A 22,983-nucleotide genomic window follows, 5' to 3' on the forward strand; every position below is an offset into this window, starting at 1 on the left:
CATACAGTTCATACATTCATTTAATTTTTATTGAAAACTTTATAGACAGGAGTTCCCGTCGTGGCGCAGTGGAAACGAATCCAACTAGGAACCATAAGGTTGCAGTTTCGATCCCTGGCCTCACTCAGTGGGTTAAGGATCTGGCGCTGCTGTGGCCTAGGCCAGCGGCTATTGCTGAGTCGACCCCTAGCCTGGGAACCTCCATATGCTGTGGGTGCTACCCTAAAAGGACAAAAGACAAAAAAAAGTTATAGACAATTATAACAGACAAAAAACTGATATTTGTACTTTGGTATCATCTATGTGCAGCCTTCTATTTCTGACTTCCCTGCAGTGCACCAGGATGGCCAGAGGAAGCAAAGGAAGATCACGCTCTCCTTCCCAAAAAGCCCAGCTAATTTCTGGGATCTGTGAAAGCCGCCACTGGCCACTACGTATTAAGAGGGAAGAACACTGAACTTGGAAGTAATAAGCCAGTTTGGAATTCCCCAATCTGACCTTTAGAAGCTGTGTCACCTTAGACAAGTCACTTAACTTTGCAACACAGCTCCCTTATCTATACTGACTGTTCATCTTAGTTACAAGAAATAAGTTAACAAAAATGTTTTTTTGCTGAACCTACTGTTAAAAAGAGTAGCCTACCAGAGTAGAAAGTGTAAGCAAAAAGAATAAGACTGAGGGTGTGGAGAAAAGGGAACCCTCTCCTGCATTGTTTGTGGGAATGTAAATTGGTGCAACCACTGCAGAGAACAGTGTAGAGGTTCCTTAGAGGAAACTATAAAAACAGAACTACCAGGAGTTCCCATCGTGGCTCAGTGGTTAATGAATCTGACTAGGAACCATGAGGTTGAAGGTTCAACCCCTGGCCTCGTTCAGTGGGTTGAGGATCTGGCATTGCCGTGAGCTGTGGTGTAGGTCACAGACGTGGCTCAGATTTTACGGTGCTGTGGCTGTGTCGTAGGCCGGAGGCTACACCTCCGATTAGACCCCTAGCCTGGGAACCTCCATATGCTGCGGGTGTGGCCCTAGAAAAGACATTAAAAACAAACAAACAAACAAACAAAAAAAAAACGGAACTACCATATGATCTACCAATCCCATTCCTAGGCATATATCTGGAAAAGATGAAAACCATAACTCTAAAAGATACATGAACCCCAATGTAGCACTATTTACTGTAGCCAAGATATGGAAGCAACCCAAGTGCCCATCAACAAATGACTAGTTTAATATGTAGAATATAAAATTAAATTAGCCATAAAAAAGAATGAAATACTGCCACCTGCAGCAATGTGGACAGACCTAGAGAATATCACACTAAGTGAATTAAGTCAGACAGACACAAATATTATATCATTTACATGTGGAATCTAAAAAAAAAAATACAAACTAATCTATATAACAAAACAGACTCACAGACATAGAAAACAAATTTATGTTTACCAAGGGAGGAAGGGATTGTGGGGGAGGGATAAATTAAAGAGTATGGGTCAACAGAGAGTTCCCTGGTAGCTCAGCTGGTTAGGGATCCGGCACTGCCACTGATGTGGCTTGGGTCCCTACTGTGGCAAGGGTTCAATTCCTGGCCTGGGAACTTTAGCATGCCGTGGGCACAGCCGAAATCAAAAACAAAAAACCCCCCAAGGATTTACTGTGTCACAAAGGGAACAATATTCAATACCTTATATAATGGAAAATTATACAAATACTTATAATGGAAAATTAACTGAAAATATATATATAATTGAACTACTTTGCCATACACCTGAAACACAACAGTAAATCAATTGTACCTCAAATTTTTTTTTTTTTAAAGGAGTTTCCATTGTGGTACAGTGGATTAAGGATCTGACATTGTTTCTGCAGATTTGATCCCTGGCCTGGCAAAGTGGGTTAAAAGATCCAGCATTGCTGCAGCTGCAGCACAGGTCACAGTTGTAACTCAGATTTAATCCCTGGCCGAGGAACTTTCACATGCTGCGAAATGCAGCCAAAAAAAAAAAAAAATTAATAAGATTCAGTAGTTCCCTATTGGCTCAGTGGGTTAAGGATCTGGTGTTGTCAATGCTATGGCTCTGGTTATAGCTGTGGTGCAGGTTCGATCCCTGGCCTGGGAACTTCCACATGCTGCAGCCAAAAAGAACATTAAGATTCATAATTTAACCCCAATCATATGTGGATATATAAGAGGCAATATAAACAATGGTTAAGAGAACGAACTGTGTACCGTGTGGGCTCAAATCAGGCCCCTTCACTTAGTAATTACGCAACTTTGAGCAAGTCTACTTACCTCTTTAGGCCTCATCATGTAAAGCAGGGTCAAGAATTATCCTCATTTTATAAGGCAGGTTAATGGAATAAAACTCTGAAAACAGTCATGACTCTCAAGGCTCAAGGAAGCTCAAGGATAGCATATAAATAATGGAACACATACCAGAAGCCACATGTTTGGATTCCTGTTCCTCGATCTTTCCATGAAATCCCTATTCTCTGCAAGTTTTCACTTCCTAGTTAGTGAATACCAAGCTCTGAAAAAACAAATTACACCTTGGATCCTAAATCAAATTTTAAACCCCCCCCTCAAAAAAACCTTGATGAGCAATTATCTACTACATAACTTCAAAGATAATATTTTGCATACTAAAGATGGAAAAAGGCCACAAGGTTAGCAGTGGCGGGAGAGTGGTTGTAGAGAGGATCCCAGAAGAACAGGCTGCCACCAAGTACAATTTTTTCAAAACCCAAACCCACACCCTATACAAATCCCTGAAGCCAGCCTTCCACTGGAAAATCTGGTGGCTATTCTTGATTTGTCCAAAATGCATCATAACATTGGATAAGAGCCTGTCCAGGAGAAGAAAAGGCTTGGGATACTTGGAATTTTACAAAATGGAGATTATATTCCAAAAATTATTTATGGACCTCATTCATCTCCATGCCCTCACCCCCCTCCCACAAATAAAGATACCAGAGTACAAATCCTAAGAGATCCTTGCTCGCTCCATCCAAGTTAAGCCTGGCAAGGATGAGACATTCTCATCTGGTTTAAGTATCACCAGTTGGTACAATCCCCCAGAAGATTGGGAGGATCTTGCCTTAAAGACCTAGTAATTAAGTGGTTTTGATAGGGATTTGTTCTTTGTCTCTATAGTTAGAGAGTAGAGTAGACAGTTATGTTCAGGTATCTATGCCTCATAGGAACACATGCTGAATAAAAGCTCCTGCCAAGTGCTGAAAACACACTCAGGTTTGAACTTAGTTCTCCAACACTACAATTTGGTCAAGCTATGAGGTGGCAAGAATTAATAGAGGAATGCACAAAAATCTGCCTAGAGCTACATAAGGAACAAGCTAGGAAAAGACAACTCAGCCTAGCTACAAGCCAAAATACTCAACATTTAAAGATTCCAAAACTTGGGGAAGTTCCCCTTGCAGCTCAGCATGGTAACAAGCCTGACTAGTATCCATGAGGATGCAGGTTTGATTCCAGGCTTCGCTCCGTGGGTTAAGGATTCAGCGTTGCCATGAGCTGCGGTATAGGTCACAAACGCAGCTCGGATCCCGAGTTGCTGTGACTGTGGTGTAGCCCAGCAACTGTAGCTCTGATTCGACCCCCAGCCTGGCAACTTCCATGTGCTGCAGGTGTGGCCCTATAAAGCAAAAAACAAAACCAAAAAGATACTAAAACTTTGTATAATATGCCACTTGATTTTTTTTTTTTTTTTTTTTGGCCAGCATATGGAAGCCCCCAGACCAGGAATCAACTCTGAGCTGCAGCAGCAACCTAAGCCACAGCTTTGGCAATGCCAGATCCTTAACCCACTACAACAGGCAGGGGAATGAAGCAGTGCCTCAGCAGTGACAGGAGCTGCAGCAGAGACAACGCCAGATCCTCAACCAGCTGTGCCACAGGAGAAACTCCTGGACAGTGTTTTAACACACCTAAAAAGCAGTGCTCAGTGAATTACTTGATTCAAGACAAAAAAAAAAAAAAAGCCACACCTGTAGAAACACAATATATATGGCTCCCCCTAAGAAGCAATGTTATTAAGTCCTATAACAGATCTATATTTGAACAAAGAAAAGGGTGGGGGGATTTGTATGATTATAGGAGTTCTGATTACCTTTTTTTTATTTTTTAATTTTGGCTACTTGTTAATAAAATACAACTAGGCTCTGGCCTGAGGATCAATAGAAGCATTTTCCCTGCCACCTTTTCTACTATTCTCCTCATTTTACAAGTAATTTATTAAAGACTCAATCTACTAACCCTCCTGTCAGGCAAGAATTGGGATTATTTAAATTATGTTAGGTAAACTATAATGCTCTCCATTTGCAGGCTTCCACAGTGTCACAGCCATCCCACACCAGGGGAAATAAACATAATTTTAAACACTTCCTAGGAGTTACCGCTGTGGTGCAATGGAAACAATCCGACTAGGAACCACGAGGTTGTGGGTTTCATCCCCGGCCTTGTTCAGTGGGTTAAGGATCCAGGGTTGCCGTGAGCTGTGGTGTAGGTCGAAGATTCGGCTCGGATCTGGCATTGCTGTGGCTCTGGAGTAGGCCAGCAGCTGTACCTCCAATTAGACCCCTCCCCAGGGAACCTCCATATGCTGCAGGTGTGGCCCTAAAAGACAAAAACAAACAAACAAACAAAAAAACACTTCCTAACACAAAGCTCACCAAATACAAACTCCTGCCTGTATACACTCATTACATGTAACATATATTCTGAAATAATTTTTAACAGCTTTAACTCCCCCCCAAATTTATTCATCCAGATATAGAAACCAACAGAAGAAGAATGACACTCCATATACTCTGGGGGAGAGGGGTGTTTGTTCGTTTGCTTGCTTTTTTAGGGCCATACCTGCAACATATGGAAGTTCCCAGGTGAGGGGTCAAATTAGAGCTGCAGCTGCCAGGCTACACAGAGCCACAGCAACGTGGGATCCTCACCACGTCTATAACCTACACCACAGCTCATGGCAACGCTGGATCCTTAACCCACTGAGTGAGGCCACAGATCAAATCCGCATCCTCAGGGATACTAGTTGGGTTTGTTCCCGCTGAGCCATGACAGGAACTCCCGTATATTCTAGTTTTGGTGCTAGACCTTTGACTTTTCAAGTTTCACTTTTAGGAATCCCTTCTCTGTAGGGGAAAATGAGAGATATGTATTTGGCACTAACCCTTGTTTCTCTAAATCTGTCCCCAGACCCTTCTTAGCAGTGAGCAAATAAACCTTTGGGATTTAAGCTCCTTGCAATCCATCAATTAGTTAATCTGGATAACAGCCCTAGGTCAGTGTCAGATCTCCTTATAGCAGATGTGAAGACATATATGGGGAAAAAATGACTTTGTCCAAGGTCATGATGGAGCTAGATTCAAGATTCTGCTCACTTATTTTTAAAACTCTAGAAATACAGACTCCTTTTACATAATAGAAAAAATAAAAATCCACATACACATCCCTTGATGAAGATTATTTTTATCCCCACAAAATAGTTCTTAAATTTCACATGTGCTGTAAGATAACAGATTCCCAAGTGAAATGGAATCAAGTTCAAAACGGCCATTTGTTATGCGATCTTCTGTGCAGTGATGTTTAACGCAGTTCTGAAAAACTAAGTTATTATTTTGGGGAGGAGAGCTCTTGGATTTTAAGGAGGTATTGACAGGAAATATTTTTCAATAGCCTGACTTTTAAATTGCTCCTTTTGAACATTTGATGCCACTCAAATGTTAATTAGCAATTCTGCTGAAACAGAAACTGCATCATGGAGGCTGGAAATCAAACTACCATCTTTACAGAAAAGTGAACCTAATAACATTCTGACCAGCAACTCATCAGATGCTTTGACTCTCAATTCCTTCAAACTCCTTTTCCAGAAGGGACTTCATTCCAACTGACTCCCAGCTAGGTCTGCTGAGGTGAAGTCTGTCAGGCAGGAAAGGAATGACATGGCAACATCTACCACCCCACACCTCTGTGTCCAGGAGCTTGGCCTGAAGGTGGTCAGGTTTCTGCACAGGTTCCAACAAATGAATAACAAAGCAACAAAGCCACTGAAAAAAAACTGAGAAATACAATCCCCATTCTGATCAGGCAAAGTGACCATCTTTCACCAAAGGCAAGAAACCTCGCTCCTAATTGCCCAAATCTCACTAACACTGAATAAGACAAAAGCTAAACCAAGCTGTTCTCTACAACTGAGGTCACTAGTTCACTCTCAACTTCAATGCTGCTACTCTCACTTACACCCAGGAAAATAGGTAAAGAGGCTATATTTCCTCTCTGCTTTTGTGTATGCTTGAATTATTTTCATAATAAAAATTTTCCTTTAAATCCTAGAGAGCAGAATGAGGCAACTGGTCCATAGCCCAGAAAGAAAATTTAAATGATCAAAAAATAAAATAAAATAGATCAACAGATGGGATGACTCCAGGCTGTCTAGAGATGTATGGCAGTGGTGTTTTAAGAGAAATGGAATAGATTAAAAATCTGAATATTAAAAAATAAGGACGAGAATGCATTTAGTCAAATGCCACATCTATGTTCCAAACATCCTTTCATTTTGGAACTGAAATGTCTAATTGTCCTAGAGGTGGCTTCTCTTCATTAGTCGTCATAAACTTGGGGGTTGGGAAAGCACAATCACCATAGGATTCATCTGATAGTCAATGACAGAAAAAGACTCATTTTTAGAATTTTCTGAGGTAGTCAAAGGTAATATCTCACTTTGCTCTTTAATCCTGTGGCTAGAACACAGCAGTTAACAAGTACTGACGAGGCAACTGGTCCATAGCCCAGAAAAAAAATTTTAATGATCAAAAAATAAAATAAAATAGATCAACAGATGGGATGACTCCATGACTTGTTAAGCTGCACACAACTCTTTTACCTAAAACAAGTTTCTCACAATTCATTTTAAAATCCAGTTATTAGTTTCTCAAACTTTAAGTGATCTAAAGTAAATGAGAGTGGCCCAGTGATATGGCTTGCAAAGTATCACTCCACGGACCCACTCACCCCCCAGGGAGCAGGGACTCATCCCTGTGCTCCCAGTGACTCCTCTTCAAGGGACCCAAACTTAGAAATTTCAGAAGGAAAGTAGAACCAGCCCTTCGGTTGTCAACACGTATGCCACCTAATTAATTTTATTTATTTATTTTTTGAAGCTGCGATGATCTTCTGCACTTAAAACAGGTATAGCAACATTATCTCCAGAGAATATCTAATTCTCTTGGAAAGGAAAAATCACACCATCAGCTCAATGCAAGGATTGCATAATGAGGAAAGCAAGGTCTTTCTAGGTTAGCAGTTTTTAAATCCATAGACAGCCTGTGCAAAGAGGTACACATGTAGGCTTCATGGAACCTAAATCCAGGAACCTAATCAATTAGCACTTTCATTGTGGGGCATGAGCTCTCCCTCTATCCTTTTCTATAGCCAAACTTTAATGTGGTCCAGTTATAACAGCGAGAGGTTGCAAAAGCCTACAAAAAGATCCCATTTACAGCACATAAACCAGGTTTGTTTTTTTTTAAGTCACATAGCTTATAATGATATTTTTTGCCTGGCAGAATTCTACCTGCCGACATTAAAGTATCCTAAACATCCTGGACCTTGTTACTGTCTCCTAAATTAAATAAGTAAACAAGTTTACTACTGATCTATCAATCAGAAAGACATTTAAGTAGCTTAGGGACAAAAAAATGAAACAATAACAAACTCGACCCCTGAGCTTTAATTCAGAACATTTATTAACACTTTTCAAAAACAATTCTGTATTCATTTTGTTCTTTAAACAGGTTTATACTGGAGGGTTAAAAAACCAATCCTATAACCACACAAAGGGAAGCTTCTCCAATGGTGGTGGGGATGTGAATCTTTAGCTGCCTCATAAACGTGTAAACTCACTCACATTCCATTCTGAGAGTCTAATCAACTTGTTCATTAGTTCACTACGAGTTACAGCTATACGGATGTCTGTGGCTCCTAGTGTGACCAATTTATACCACTGGCAAAGTCAAATTTAGCTAAATACCCATTCAAAGACTACAACAAATGAAGCTTGTTTTTAAGGCAACATGTTCAAACTAAAACTGTAGGACTTAACACAGCCTCCTACAAAGTAAGAAATAAAAAGCTTTTCTTTTGAGCAGTATAATCCTGTATTTGTCTTAAAAAGTAGTTACAATTGGGTACAGGGTTTCTTTTGGGGGTGATGAAAATGTCCTAATGTTGATTGTGGTGATGGTTTTAAAACTCCGTAAAAATACTAGAAACTACTAAATTTCACACTTTAAATTGTATAGTATATGAATGATATCTCAATAAAACTGTGTTGGATTTGTTTTGTTTTTTTTCCCCTGCACTTGCAGCATATGGACGTTCCCCGACCAGGGATAAAACCCTGGCCACCCTGGCCTCCACAGCAACCTGAGGCACTGCAGTGGGAACTGCAAGCAGTAATCTTTTAAAAGTAATTACAGGAATTCCCATTGTGGCACAGCAGGAACAAATCCAACTAGTTAGTATCTGTGAGAATATGGGTTCGATCCCTGGCCTCACTCAGTGGGTCAGGGATCCGGTGTTGCCATGAGCTGCGGTGTGGCCTGGCACGCACATTGCAGTGGCTGTGGTGTAGGCTGGCAGCTGTAGCTCCAATTTGACCTCTAGCCTGAGAACTTCCATATGCCATGGGTGTGGCCCTAAAAAGAAAAAAAAAAGTAATTATAAATCGTTCCTTGGTTTAAGGATGTTTCTATTGATAAGCTTTTTCTCCAGATGATAAAGGTTTATTTTAAGGTGGCAAGGAATCACAACTAGAGAAAAACTGCTTGATACCAAAGAAAATGGGAAAACAACAGAAAAGATTAGGCCAAAGTCAAGCAACCCTAACACAGGTAGAATGTAGGGTCCATGTCATTAACAACTCCACCATACAAAGAAATGTTCCTAAGGGTGGAACCAACAGGCTCACTCAAAGATGCTGCTACTAAAACATTTAAAAGTTTCACACTTTGGCTATAAAGCATAAAGACAAAAAGGCTCAAAATAATGATGACTGTAAGTCAAAGTTGAAAAATGTGTCCCTACCATGCCATCTGGGATTTGACTTAACTCCCTGACTTCTGGACACCACCAGAGAGGAAATGTGTGGAATCTGCCTATTTATGGCCAAATATTCTATTTTTGAGGGCAACAAAGCCATCAAATATACACCAATCAAACTTGGGAGATGAAGAAAAGTATTTACTGAGCAGCCAACTATTTTTTGCCTAAAATTAACCATCTCCAAATACCACAAAGTGATATGGAAAATACGATTTGTCCTTAAAAGAAATCTATGTACATCAAGGAGGATATGAAAATTTGCATTTGAAAGATACCAAAACCAGAAGATTAGTTGTAAATTTTAAAAAAGAAGAAAAAAGCCCAGGAAGCAAACCTAGTTCTCCTACATACTTGATGTAACTTGAAAAGAGATTTACCTCCCTCTTTAAACTTATAACTCAGCATTTGAATACATCTTCCTGATTTATTACCTTTTATCACATATCTTCACAAAGAAATTTCTGTAAACCTAAAGTTTTCAGTAGCAAGTTCAGAACCATCACTGGGAAGCAGCTATAAACTGAGGCTATGTAACTACCATTAATTAAAGATGCAAAGGTAAGGAAAAAAGGAAATAGAAATGCTTCCTAAATCCTTCCCTTACTTCCAAGAAATAAAATGCCAATAGACTCAATCCTCATTTTTAATACAGCCACTTGTATTCCAAAAACTTAGTGGTCATAAATCATCTAGAAATACAGGCATGATATAGCTATTGCCACTGAAAATATTTCCTATCGAGTTTTTTTGTTGCTTTATTTCAACTATATGAAACCACTTGTTCAGTTAGCTTTCTAAAACAAAACTGTTTCTAAAACAAAGACTGTTTACATCTCCATCTCTTAAGAATCCTTTGTTCCAACAAGACCCTTCTTCAAGAGCTACAACTTCTGGAAAGATTTCCCTTTTTGTGGTTATATCAACAATAAATACTGCCAAACTCTTTCCAATTGGAAAAGGAGTTTGTTAAACAAAGGAGGAAGCAAGCCTCCTCCACACAAAGGCGGTCTCCAAAACAGGGCACTGGTTAGGTTTGTGGATTATTTATTTGTGCCTCTTTAATACTCTTCCTCAGGCTGTAGTATGTACTACTCTCAATACAAAATGGTGGCCATCATGTCTCTGACACTCAGAATGGGGAAAGGCAGCAAGATCACACATTTCGTCATGCTTACCATAATATCCTAGCCAAGAAAGGAAATGAGTAGCCAGACCTCTCCAGAGCAACACTACATTTGGGGGGAAAGAGCCCTGCCAAAAGCATGGGATAAGAAAGTAGATAAAGCCCTAGTCCACCACAATACCAACATGGACGACAACTCACTCCCAGCAACCTGACTGCACACATTTGGGCCACCGAAAACTCACTAAGGTTGCCTAGTGTCTGAATAAAACCCCGCTGACGCAAATGTAAAATATTCACAGTCACCATTTCTAACGTACGACTTAAAGCTCAATTGCTACATGTACATAACCTATGCTTGCAGAACTAAAACCTTGGCTCCAATCCCCCGGTACAACTTCTGCAGGCCTCTTTGCACTCGTAACCGAAATGCACTTCCCTTGAGCCACAACAATCAACCTTGTCCACTTCTTGAAGTGCATCTATTTTCAACATTGCCCCATACTAGCTGACCAGTTATTTCCGGAGACATATATCTAATCTCCATTTTCAAACTAGTCCAAGAAAAGCTCAAGTTATGGGGTCTGCGTTTCAGTTTAGGGGGAGGGGAAGGGAGTTGGGACGAGGAAGATTCATTGAGGGATCTCCCTCGAAACAGATCTCAGAGCAGAGCGGTTACGTACTGAACCCCGCAACTCTAACGTCACTACAAAGAGCAAAGCCGCGGAAAGAAAGGAGCGGGGGGGGGGGGTCTTCCTCCGCGGGGGCGGGGTAGGGAGAAGGTTCTCAAACTGCAGGAAGGCAGTTAAAACCTCCTTCCAACGGTCCCGATGTGTCCAACCGCCGTTAGGCCGCCTCGGCCCCCGCGGGTCCGAGAGGTGGGCACAGCTTGGGGGGTCCGGAACGCCAACTCCGAGTGGGGGATGGGGGCGGGGAAGGGGGAAGGGGGGGAGGCCGGGCTGCCCCGCGGACGTTGCAGCCGTTGGGGACCGTTTCTGAAACACCCACCCTCACACCCACCCGGGCTGGGGACTGCGCGGGGGCCTCAGGTCCAGGCGGCGACACGGGCGGCATCCGTCTTCGCGGGTGACACCGCCCGCCACGGGCTGCCTTCCGGGCGGCAGCCGGACCGGGCGGGGGTCGGCGAGCCCCCCGGACCCCACGCTCACGCCCCCTCGGCACGTCTGCCCAGCCCGGCCCGCGGCTCCTCCCGCCCAGCGCCGCCGCCCCGCCTCGCCCCCGGCCCGGGGGGCCCGCCGGGGGTCCGGACCGGGGCGGGGGGCCGGGCCTGGAGGGTGGGGCGCCAGGTGAGGCCTCCCGGGCCGCCACCGCCTCCACACAAAGGACCAGGGGCTCCGCCGCCATATTGAAAACTTTCCTCCTCGCGACAACTCGCGGGGCGCGCACCCCGCACCCCTCGGCGCCCCGCACCCGCCGCCCCGCACCCTCAGGACCTCCGCGTCCGGCCGTCCGCCGCCCGCCGCCCCGCGGGCTCCAGGTTCACGGCCGCGACCCCCGTGCCGCCCCCACCGCCTCTCCGTCCGGATCCGAACCCCGGCCCGACCGCTCCGGCCGCCGCCCCCGCGTCCCGCGCCGAGGCCCCGCCGCCCGCCGGGCCGCGAGCCCCGCTCGAGACTCACCGGCGGCGGCCGCACCTTGCAGATCCCGGTCTGCTCGGCTATGGGCCGGATCTTGTGGATGAAGGCGAAGGGGTCGGCGAACTCCTCCCAGCTGGGCTCGAAGACCGGGCACTCAGGCGGCGGCAGGAACTCGCCCAGCGGGCCGGGGCCACCGAGGGCCGGCACGGGGCGCGGGCCGGGGGCCTCCATCCTCGCGGCGCGACAGACGCGGCCTGGCGACGGTGCTCGGCCTTCCTCCTTCTCCTCCTCCTCAGACTCGGATCTGGCTCCTCAGACTCCGACTCGGAGTCGGAGCGACGCCGCCGCACAGCACCAGCCACGCCGTGCGCCTCCGCCGCCACGGCGAGGAAAAGGAGTCCCACCCCCACCCCCCACCCCACCCCCACCTCACCCACCCGGCGGCGGAGCGCCCGCCTCCGGGTCGGGCGGGGCGGCCTCCGGGGACCGAGCTCGTCCTCGCGATCCAGCCCAGCCGGCATCCACTGATCATTGACTACGTGCCAGAGTCCCTTTCCTCTCTTGGGAAGTTACTGGTCTGGGGGAGAGGCCGGCCGGCGAGTGGACCCTCTTTCCCTCCCGGTCCCGCCCCGTGGGAGGCGCCCGGGTAGAAGTACTTGAACACTTGGTTAGACCCCGGAGGGGCGCAGCCTGTCGGGGATGGAGGAGGCTTTTCCAGGTTGAGGGAACAGCTTGAACGTGAGAACAGGCTGTAGGTGAGGAAACAACAGTTCGGAGACTAATAAGCTAACAACCCTGAGCACTTCATCTCCTAGGTCCTGTGCCATGTGCTTCCATGATTAATCTTTAATATACACGACAACCCTGTGAGGCAAGTACTCGGTCCATCTTACAGACAAGGATAGCGAGGCACAAGTTGATGAAGCAATTTGCCCAAATTCCTACGGCTAACAAGTGATGGAGACCCCCACTTACTGGCAAGTGGGGGTGTTGAGGCAAGAACGGTCCCCGAGCAGTAGGACAACAAGGTTGGATGTGAGAAGAGCAGAAGACTTGAAATAATCCAGAGAAATGATGGGGCCTAAATCAAGGCAGTGGTGCTATTCGTTAGGAGGAAAGGATCCAAATGTAGGTCATGAAAGTGACAAATGGGGCAGGCAGGATTCAGGTGTTAGGGCACATGCCTGAGTGGATGCGGGCCGTTGACTTCCCAGGGGAACAAGTAGTAGGTCTAGGGAGGGAGATCACGCCTTTGTTTCCTGGTGGACAGGTCGAGCGGGAGGTGTCTGGTGCAGCTGGAGATAATCCAGCAGGCTGAGGGGATCAATCAGAAGGGGAGAGATCAGAACTGGAGGAATGAATGTGCGAGAGATCAGCCTGAGTGATAGCCATTGTTGATGTGATGCTCACTGCCTGTAAGGTATCATTGTAAATGCCTTGCGTGTAGTTGCATATATTAGCGCCTCCAATCTTCACTACCATCCCGCTGAGTAGGCACCGCTGTTATCCCGCACTTTGCGGAGCAGACAAATGAAGGCACAGAGAGGTTAAGTAACTTGAAGAGATAAGAACACTTTCAACACACTTTTTTTTTTTTTTGGCGGGGGGGGAGGGGAAAGTAATGTCCTGCTCCAGAAAAAAGAGGGAACTCAAAAAGTAGGACTTCAACACCCCCCAAAAACCTCTTTTATCCAAAAAGCAGCCAAACCGAAGGACTGTTAGCCAGTGCCTCCTTGTTAGATAGGTGTCAAGAGAGTCCTAGCCTTGCTTTCAGATTCACCTGGAGAAAAAAAAGTCTCTTATCCTTGGCAATTCTTCCACTAAAAGGTTGAAAGGGGAGAAGCCTCTTTGGTAAACTCTTAAGTAAACCCAGAGATACATGACCCCACTAAAAAATTCACAGGTCTTTGGAGAAGGTACTCCTTTTCTAGCTGTCTAGGGTTTGGGGACCTAGCTAATCCACTGCAGTGGAGATTTATGCCCAGGGGCAGCTAGCATGCTATCAGAGGAAAAAGTCATCGGTGTAAGATGGATATGAGGTAGCAAGTTATGCGTTAATGTTACAATCTAAGTGGGCGGTGTAGAGGAATCTGCTGCAGAAACTCTTTTGACTTTGCTGAATATTTGAAATCTTTTTGTAATAAAACGTTGGGGAGAAAAATCCTCGTTGTTGTTCTTTGCCATGGGGGTCTGCGCTCTAGAGGGTCTCGCTGGAGTTGATTTCCTGTCATGTGCTCTTTCCTGGAAGCGCAGTGAAAACTAGATTCACATTTAAAATCTTTATCTTTAAAGCCAGGTAGGCATAACTTTGAGAAAAACTCCAGACACGTAAGGATTAAGACCGAGATGCAGGACAGCGAGCTCCCGGATGACTCTCGTGTCCGCAGCTGTGCCCCGGGACGCCCTCAGCCCCAGCCCGTGAGACGCCCCCTCCTGCGTCCCCCACTTCCGGTAGCGACCGCGGCCAAGGGATTTCGAGCCTCTCAGACCCGGCAGCGGCTGTCGGCTCCCCACCGACGCGCCGTGACGCAGAGGGAGGGGCGGCCGCCGGACTGCTAGGAGGCCGAGGATGGACTCCAGGAGGGGACACTCCGGCCGCGGAGGCGCTCCCGGCCCTTTATGATGCGTGTTTACATGCGCGGAGGGATCCGTACAGCTGACAGCCGTGCCGCGCCGGCCCTTCTTTTTTTAAAGAGCCCGGCCACGGGCGCTGATTGGTCGGCCAGCCTCAGCGCTGATTGGCCAACCGAGGGCGCTGATTGGCCGACCGGCGCGGCGCTCGGGGGCGGGGTGCGCGCCGCATTGTCTGCTCCGCTAAGGAGGGGAGCTCCAGGGGCCCGGCTGCGCTCCCGGGCTGGAGGTCCGGGCCTCGGGACTGTGAGCTGCTAGGCCGGGGCGGACTGGGGTCGCTCCCGGCCGGGGCCGGCACGTTGTAGCCCTGGCGGCCGGAGCGGAACCAAGCCCTTTCGGGTGCCACGTCTCCAGGAACCTTCCTCACCCGGGACGACAGCCCGCCCCTCCCGGCTCTGTCCCTAGCCGCCGCATTTGTGCGGCTCGGTTGCCTCGCACACGTCCTGGGGGGTCTCTATCCTCTTCCTGCTCGCTTAGGCCCCAGGGGGTCCCTCCCAGCCTACCCGACCCCACCCGGCCCGCGCCCTCGTCTCTGCAGCCTGCGCCCCGGCCCGGCCGCCCGGTGATAGGGCGCCCCCGCATTCCTTCCAGGCGCCGCGCTGCAGACTCGCAAACCCAGGGGCGACCTGGCCCCGCGCCACCCACAGGACTAGGCTCTGGGACCAGGGAGGCCCGCTCCCCAGCTGCCGCGGAGGGGGCGGCCCGCGCGGCACGTAGCGCACGTGGAGGGCTGCGCCCGCTGCAGCCTTCCGGGGCGCGTGGGCTGGGCGTGCGCCTCTCCTCCGCACCGCCTCGCGCAGTGTCCTTTCCCACACCATCCATCCCTTCCCAGGCCTATCGGACTTTCCCCTCTCCTTTCCCCTTAGTTTTCCCGCCGCGCAGGCCTTTCCTCAGCCTCTTCACAACGCACCTCAGCCCCCCTCCAGTTCACTGCCGTCATCTTTCCCTCCACTTTTGGGGCCCTAGAATGTTTGGTGTTAGATGTCCCGCATAGAAAGCCACAGACCTTGACATCTCAGGATGAGTTGCCGCCTTGGTAGCCTCCGTGTTTTACTTTCTTTATTCTGTGCACTCGCATCACTACTAATAAGTAGTAGTTCATTACTACTCTCTCACTGTACCTTTAACTCGGTATTTTTTTTTCTACTGCCGTCGCTGCCCTCTTCCCTACACAGGCCTCTCTGCCGCCTCAGGAGTGTAAACCGCTAGAAGGGAAGGCGTCGAGGTCTCCAGCCCCAGGCCCAGGCACGCGGTAGCCGCCCCACCTTTGTTGAAGCGGGAGGGGTGAGGGGGAATGGCTTTAGTATCTGTAGCTCCATCTGGTCAAGGACGGAGCTTTAGATCGGATAAGAAGAATCTGGCTGCCCAAGTGTAGCAGAAAAAGATCTCACAACAGATCAGTGTGCGGGGGTGGGGGGATCCCACCAGTGAGAAGAGACCCCCTGTTCCCCGGTTCCCCCGCCCTGCTCATTCCCTGGAACCAGCAGCCCCTTTGGTGGAACCTCTGTGCTCCCTGTTCTGCCCGCCCCCTGCCAGCTCTGGGCGCTGCCTTTGCAGATCAGCTCACCCCCACCCCCAGCTCTGGGTGCTGCCTTTACAGATCGGCTCCCACTATGACAAGGTCTCAGGCTTCTGTCCCTCCTCATCTCCTCTTCCTCTCCAGTCCCAAGACCCCTTCTCTGCTGACTCAGCCCAGAGGGATCCAGGGCTCAGGATTTGGGATTACCTGGGTGTGTGAGGCCTCTCCCCGGGGAGCCTCCATCCCACAATGCAGCCCTGCCCATAAGGGTGGAGAGGGGCAGCATTACCCACGCCAGCTTCAGGGTGTTTCCTCCCATTCAGGTTGGGCCGCTTTGGAGGCTCTGGACTCTGCTGAGAACAGCTGAGAGTCAGAGAGAACCTAAGTACCCTATTCACCCTGCAGCCGCCACCATCACCCCTAGGAAGGGCTCTGGACTGAGAACCCCCTCAGCATGCTCAGTGCCTCTGATGGTTGGAATGTTTGGAATTCTCTGCATCCAGGATGAAAGTCTTCCAATAGGAATGAAATGGTTTCAGAGTTCCCATTGTGGCTCAGTGGTTGAAGAAGCTGACCAGGAACCATGAGGTTGCGGGTTCAATCCCTGGCCTTGCTCAGTGGGTTATAGGATGTGGCGTTGCCGTGAGCTGTGGTGTAGGTCGCAGACACAGCTTGGATCTGGCATTGCTGTGGCTGTGGTGTAGGCCAGCGGCTACAACTCCGATTCAACCCCTAGCCGGGAATCTCTATATGCCGCGGGTGCAGCCCTAGGAAAAGACAAAAAAAAAAGGAATGAAGTGGTTTCTATGCCAATTATATCAGAACTTCACAGAGCACTCCAAAGTGTGCCATGCACATTTGAAATTGTTCAGCCAAGCCATGTTGAGTGTCCAGAACGGGATCTGACACAGAACCCTAACGCAATTAATTCCCTTTCTTCCTAAACTCCCACCCAAGTTTTTACTTTTAGACCTTTTTTGTTTGTTTCAGCTGTGGAAGTTCCTGGGCTGGGGATTGACCTATGTCACAGCTGCAGCAGTGCCAGATATTTTCTTTCTTTCTTTGTCTTTTTTGGGCAGTACCCGCAGCATATGGAGGTTCCCAGGCTAGGGGTCCAATCAGTGCTGTAGCTGCCGGCCTACACCACAGCCACAGCAACCCAGGATCCAAGGCCCATCTTCGACCTATACCACAGCTCAAGGCAACGAGGGATCCTTAACCCACTGACAAAGGCCAGGTATCAAACCTGAATCCTCATGGATACTAGTCAGGTTTGTTACTGCTGAGCCACAATGGGAACTCCTAAGCCAGATCCTTTAAGCCACTGCATCATGCCAGGGAAAGAAGCCAAGCCTCCACATCAAACCAAGCTGCTGCAGTTGGATTCTTAACCCACTGTGTCACAGCGGGGACTCCTGCTTTTAGACACAGGAGTTTCCTGGTGGCCTAGTGGTTGAGGATCCTGCATTGTTACTGCTGTGGCTTAACTTCAATCCCTGGCCCTGTAAGTTCCACATGCCATGGGATCAGCCAAAGAATTTAAAAATTTTTTGGAGTTCCCGTCGTGGCGCAGTGGTTAACGAATCCGACTAGGAACCATGAGGTTGCAGGTTCGGTCCCTGCCCTTGCTTAGTGGGTTAACGATCTGGCGTTGCCGTGAGCTGTGGTGTAGGTTGCAGACGCGGCTTGGATCCTGCATTGCTGTGGCTCTGGTGTAGGCCGGGGGCTGAAGCTCCGATGAGACCCCTAGCCTGGGAACCTCCATATGCCGTGGGAGCGGCCCAAAGAAATAGCAAAAAAGACAAAAAAAAATTAAAAAAAAATTTAAATAAATTAAAAATAAAAAGACTCTAACATCACTGCCCAGCACTTCGAGAACCTCTCTGTATCCTGGCCTCTGATTTCCACTTCTCTGAGGGCTTTAGAGGAGGCAAACAATAGAGGAAGAGGGGAAAATAAATATATAAGAATTGGTTTCAGGCAGTGATGAACCTGTCTAGTATCCATGAGCATGCGGGTGTGATCCCTGGCCTTCTTCAGTGAGCTGTGGATGGAGTTTTGGGTGAAGGAGGAAAGAATACTGTTTTATTGTTTTGCCAGACAAAGGGTGACACAGAGTAGGACGGCTGATAAGGATCAGGGTGTATGCAGGGCCTGTGTTCTTTCAATCTGGCCTCAGGGGGTCTCTCGATGAGCTTCTGTGATTGAGGTTATCAAACTGTGACCTCCCTAGAATGAAGAATGCTTCCGTAAAAATACAATGGAATATTACTCAGCCATAAAAAAGAATGAAATAATGCCATTCGCAGCAATCTTTATGGATGAACCTAAAGATTATCATACTGAGTGAAGTAATCAGAGAAAAATAAATATCATGATACCACTTATATGTGAAGTCTAATAAAAATGATAGAAAAGAACTTATGCATAAAATGGAATCAGGGAGGAGTTCCCGTCCTAGCGCAGCAGAAATGAATTTGACTAAGAACCATGAGGTTCAGCTCAGGCTGCGGTTGGCAGCTCACGGAGCTCCTCGAGGCACGGCCCGGGGCGATGTTGGCTCGGCTGCTGCCTGTGCTGTGCACGGGCCAGGCTGCGGGGGCTGGAGCGCAGTGTCCACGTGCGCTTCCTCTGGGTGCGCTGAGCGCCCTTCCCGTGATGTAATCACACTCCGCCCCAGCGCCCCCTGTGCCGCATCGAAGGAGGCTTCTGCCCCCAGCTCGTGTGGCGCTAACTTTATTTTTATAAAGCCGATTCGTAAAAACAAAACAAAACAAAAACCATGAGGTTGGGGGTTCAGTCATGGCCTCACTCAGTGGCTTAAGGATCCGGCCTTCCCCTGAGCTGTGCTATAGTCTCAGATGCAGACGCGGCTCGGATCTGGCATTGCCGTGGCTGTAAGCCAGCAGCTGCAGCTCTGATTCGGCACCTAGCCTGGGAACCTCCATATGCTGCGGGTGCGGCCCTCAAAAGACAAAAACAAACAAACAAACAAACAAAAAAAACCCAGAATCAGGGAGTTCCTGTTGTGGCTCAGCAGGTTATGAACCCAACTAATACCCATGAGGATGCAGGTTTGATCCCTGGCCTTGCTCACTGGGTTAAGGATCTGGCCTTGCCACAACCTGCAGCATGGGCCGAAAATGCAACTCAGATCTGGCGTTGCTGTGGCTGTGATGTAGGCCGTGGGCTACAGCTCTGATGAGACCCCTAGCCTGGGAACCTCCATGTGCCGCAGGAAGCAGCCCTAGAAAAGACGAAAAGACAAAAATTAATTAATTAATTAATTAAATAAGATCATTAACAAGAACCTATTGTAGGAGTTCCCGTTGTGGTACTGTGGAAACGAATCTGACTAGTATTCATGAAGATGCTGGTTAGATCCCAGGCCCTGGGCAGTAGGTCTGGGATCCTGCATTGCTGTGGCTGTGATGGGAGAGCTGGGGACAGAGGGTGGGAGAGCCTGGGATAGCACAGAGGGAGTGGAGGAGAGCAGGTCCCTGCTTCTCAGAGGAGCACCGCCCACAGGTTAAGTCCTGGACAGGTGTACCTGTGATGATGGGGTAGGTGGCGAGGACACAGAGCCACATCACAGAGGGGGCTTAGCTCAAGGCTGGAGAACTGCGGGATGGGGGGCGGGGGGCTCACTTTGCCGTGCTTGGCCTCACCCGCCCCATCCTCTCTGTTCATTAGCTGAAGAGACTGGTTCTCAGCATCTCAGCTCCTCTTCCCTCCTCTTCCAGGAGCCTGTGGAACTCAGAGGGCTGAGCGAGGGCCGTGCTCCCAGTGTGACAGGTAAACCGCATTGTGGGGTGGGGGTGGGGGTGGGGCACACGGGAACAGGGCTGTTCACTGGGGGTGAATTCCTCTGGCTATAGTTGTAAAGCCTCCATGTATTTGTGTTCTAGAGAAAAGAAGCCTATTTCTGTTATGTATAGTGGTTTGTATCTGAATCACCTAGCCGACTAAAAGCCTTGGCTTAAGGAAACCAGGTAAGAAAAGTTTAAGCCTTCCTACCAAATATAAGTATTATCTTTGCAGCTCCTATCAAAAAGCTAAATTGTTGGGAGTTCCCGTCACAGTGAAGCAGAAACAAATCTGACTAGGAAGCATGAGGTTGCGGGTTCGAACCCTGGCATCACTCAGTGGGTTAAGGATCCGGCGTTGCCGGGAGCTGTGGTGTAAGTTGCAGACGTGGCTTGGATCTGGCTGTGGTGTAGACTGGCAGCTGTAGCTCCAATTTGACCCCTATCCTGAGAACCTCCATGTGCTGCAGGTGCAGCCCTAAAAAGACAAAAAAAAAAAAAAGTTAACAGAATCATGTCCTAATAAAGGTCTGCTAATAAGATTAAGGATTGGAATAAATTAAGGCTATCCTTTCCAAAAAGCAAGAAAGGCACTAAATTGCTTAGCACTTACCAACACTGCAGGTTCAGCTATTTTAATAAATAGTTTGACTTTTGTTTTAAAAAGCGGGGGTGGGTAGTGCCATCTATCTCTTAAGATAAAGGGGCCTCATCACCAAAGCCCCAGCAGCAAACCTTTGAAACCTTTGAGAAGGGAAAACTTAGAGCAGCTGGATCCTGAGACAAACCTTTAAAGAGAAGGTGGCCTTCCTGCTTCAGGCGGGGAGTGAGGCTCCAGGCCACCAGGGTCCCAGCACACACAGAAGGGCAGGCTTGGGAAGCAAGTGGGCACCAGTGAGAGGAAGGACAGAACCTGGGGTTGGGAGAGGGAGGCTCCCAGGCGGGGGAGTGGTGCAGCCGGTGGCCGGAGTGGCCTCGCTGTCACGCTGTCCTTCTGCTGCAGGAGCTGCCATGCGGTGTTCCATCAGGTTCTGCTGTATAACCTCGGTGGGCATTGGATTCCTGTGGCTCTTCCGCACCCTGACAGCCCCCCAGGAAATTGAAGAGGACCAGAGCATGATGGCCACCAAAGCCCAAGTAGCAACCTTGCTGTCCCTATGGGAATTGGGGGGATGGTGTGGACTGGCAAATTTTTTTGAAGGCACCTGTACTTTTCACCAGAGAGCAGGAGGCTCTAAGGGGAGTGGGGGGATGGACCCAGCTGGACCCATCCGTCCACAAAGAAGCCACATCTCCCCCGTATTTGTTAAGATAAGGAAGAAAGCAGATACCTCTGTGCCCCGGGTACTCTGGCCAGTGGTCAGCCCGAGAATGGGCCAGCCTCACTCCGGGGAGTCATCTGCTCTACATTGTTCCCTGGAAAAGCTTGTGGGAAACCACTCAGGGCTGAATCCTGCTCTTTTTATGAAAGGAGGACCCTGTTGCTCCTCTGCCGATGCCCCAGGAAAAAACTTACAGGAGAGAGAGGGATCTGGAGCCACCAATAGACTGGCAGAACCTCACCTTCAAATATTTGGAAAAACTCCAGCAGAGAAGAAAGAGTGAGTTCAAGGGAGGGGGTGAGCTTCCCAGGAGAGGGGGGCCATCAGGAGGCACAAGGTGACTGCAGGAGGAGAGGGGAGGGAAGCGAGAGGGCAGGCTGTGAACCGGTCCATTCTCCCCATCAAGGCGTTTGTGCACAGGGGAAAGAAGGAGGGAAAGGGTTAGGTAGTTGCCAGTGGGAAGGCAGAGTCCCTGGATTAGGGAATTTTGGGGGCAGAAGGGGCCTTCAAACCATGTTATCCAATGCACTGAGGTTTTTTTTGTTTTTGTTTGTTTGTTTGCTTTTGTTTTGTCTTTTTGCCCTTTCTAGGGCCGCTCCTGCAACATATGGAGGTTCCCAGGCTAGGGATCTCATCAGAGCTGTAGCTGCCGGCCTACACCACAGCCACATCAACGCAGGATCCGAGCCACGTCTGTGACCTACACCGTAGCTGACAGCAACACCGGATCCTTAACCCACTGAGCAAGGCCAGGGATCGAACCCGCAACCTCATGGTTCCTAGTCAGGTTCTTTAACCACTGTACCACAACGGGAACTCCTAACGCACTGAGTTTCATGGCTCGGGAACTAAGCTCAGGGGTAAAGGGTCTGCTCAAGGTCACACAGTCAGTTGGTGGCAGAATGTAGACAGTGCCTTGGGTTTCCAACCTCCAGCAGAAGTGCCTTTTCTTTTTCTTTTCCTTTTTCGGGCCGCACCTGAGCTGAGTGGAATGGGAGCCACGGCTGCGGCCTGCGCCACAGCGACAGCTATGGCAGATGCAAGCCACATCTGCAACCTATGCCACTGGATCCTCAATCCACTGAGAGAGGCCAGGGCTCGAACCAAATCCTCTTGGATACTAGTCGAGTTCTGAAACCTGCTGAGCCTGGAACTCCAAAAGAGCTAATTTTTTTTTTTTTTTTTGGTCTTTTTGCCATTTCTTGGGCTGCTCCCGCGGCATATGGAGGTTCCCAGGCTAGGGGTCTCATCGGAGCTGTAGCTGCAGCCTATGCCAGAGCCACAGCAACGCAGGATCCGAGCTGCGTCTGCAACCTACACCACAGCTCACTGCAATGCCGGATCCTTAACCCACTGAGCAAGGGCAGGGATCTTACCCGCAACTTCATGGTTCCTAGTCGGATTCGTTAACCACCGTGCCACGATGGGAACTCCCAAAAGAGGTAATATTTCTTGAGCATTTAAACCATGTGCCACAAAGTCTGGCTCAAAAGACACTCGGAGGAGTTCCCACTGTGGCACAGCAGGTTAAGGATCCAGGGTCATCTGTGCAGCGGCTCAGGTCCATGTGGAGTTAAGGGCTTGAATCCTGCCCTGTGCAGTGGGTTAAAGATCCTGCATCACAGCAGCTGTGGTGTAGGCTGAAGCTGCGGTTGGGATTCGGTCAGTAGGAACTTCCCCATGCTGGGGCCAGAGGGGATGGCAGCGCTACCAGTTTAGTGCCTCCCGACAGCAGGTGTGCGCACCGGGCACATGGTGACATCGTTAAAATGCAGATTCCCTTGGGGGACTAAGGCCCACACTGAGTAGCAAGGCTGTAAACACCCCCTCTGCAGGTGGAATAGGAAAGGAAAGCCA

The 22,983-nt window shown here is 48.6% G+C and overlaps 1 protein-coding gene across 1 annotated transcript in view; it reads right to left on the bottom strand.

Moving 5' to 3' along the window:
- The window catches only part of KDM5B (lysine demethylase 5B), a 93,036-nt gene extending 80,826 nt beyond the window's left edge, over window positions 1-12,210 (bottom strand). The window contains exon 1 of the mRNA XM_047755526.1: window positions 11,891-12,210. Within this exon, the coding sequence (XP_047611482.1) occupies window positions 11,891-12,079 (189 nt within the window). The 5' untranslated portion in view covers window positions 12,080-12,210. The remainder of the gene's footprint in view (window positions 1-11,890) is intronic.
- Between the last annotated feature and the right edge of the window lie 10,773 nt (window positions 12,211-22,983).

This window comes from Phacochoerus africanus, chromosome 12, assembly GCF_016906955.1.
Source record: "Phacochoerus africanus isolate WHEZ1 chromosome 12, ROS_Pafr_v1, whole genome shotgun sequence".
In the NCBI taxonomy this organism is placed as follows: Eukaryota; Metazoa; Chordata; class Mammalia; order Artiodactyla; family Suidae; genus Phacochoerus; species Phacochoerus africanus.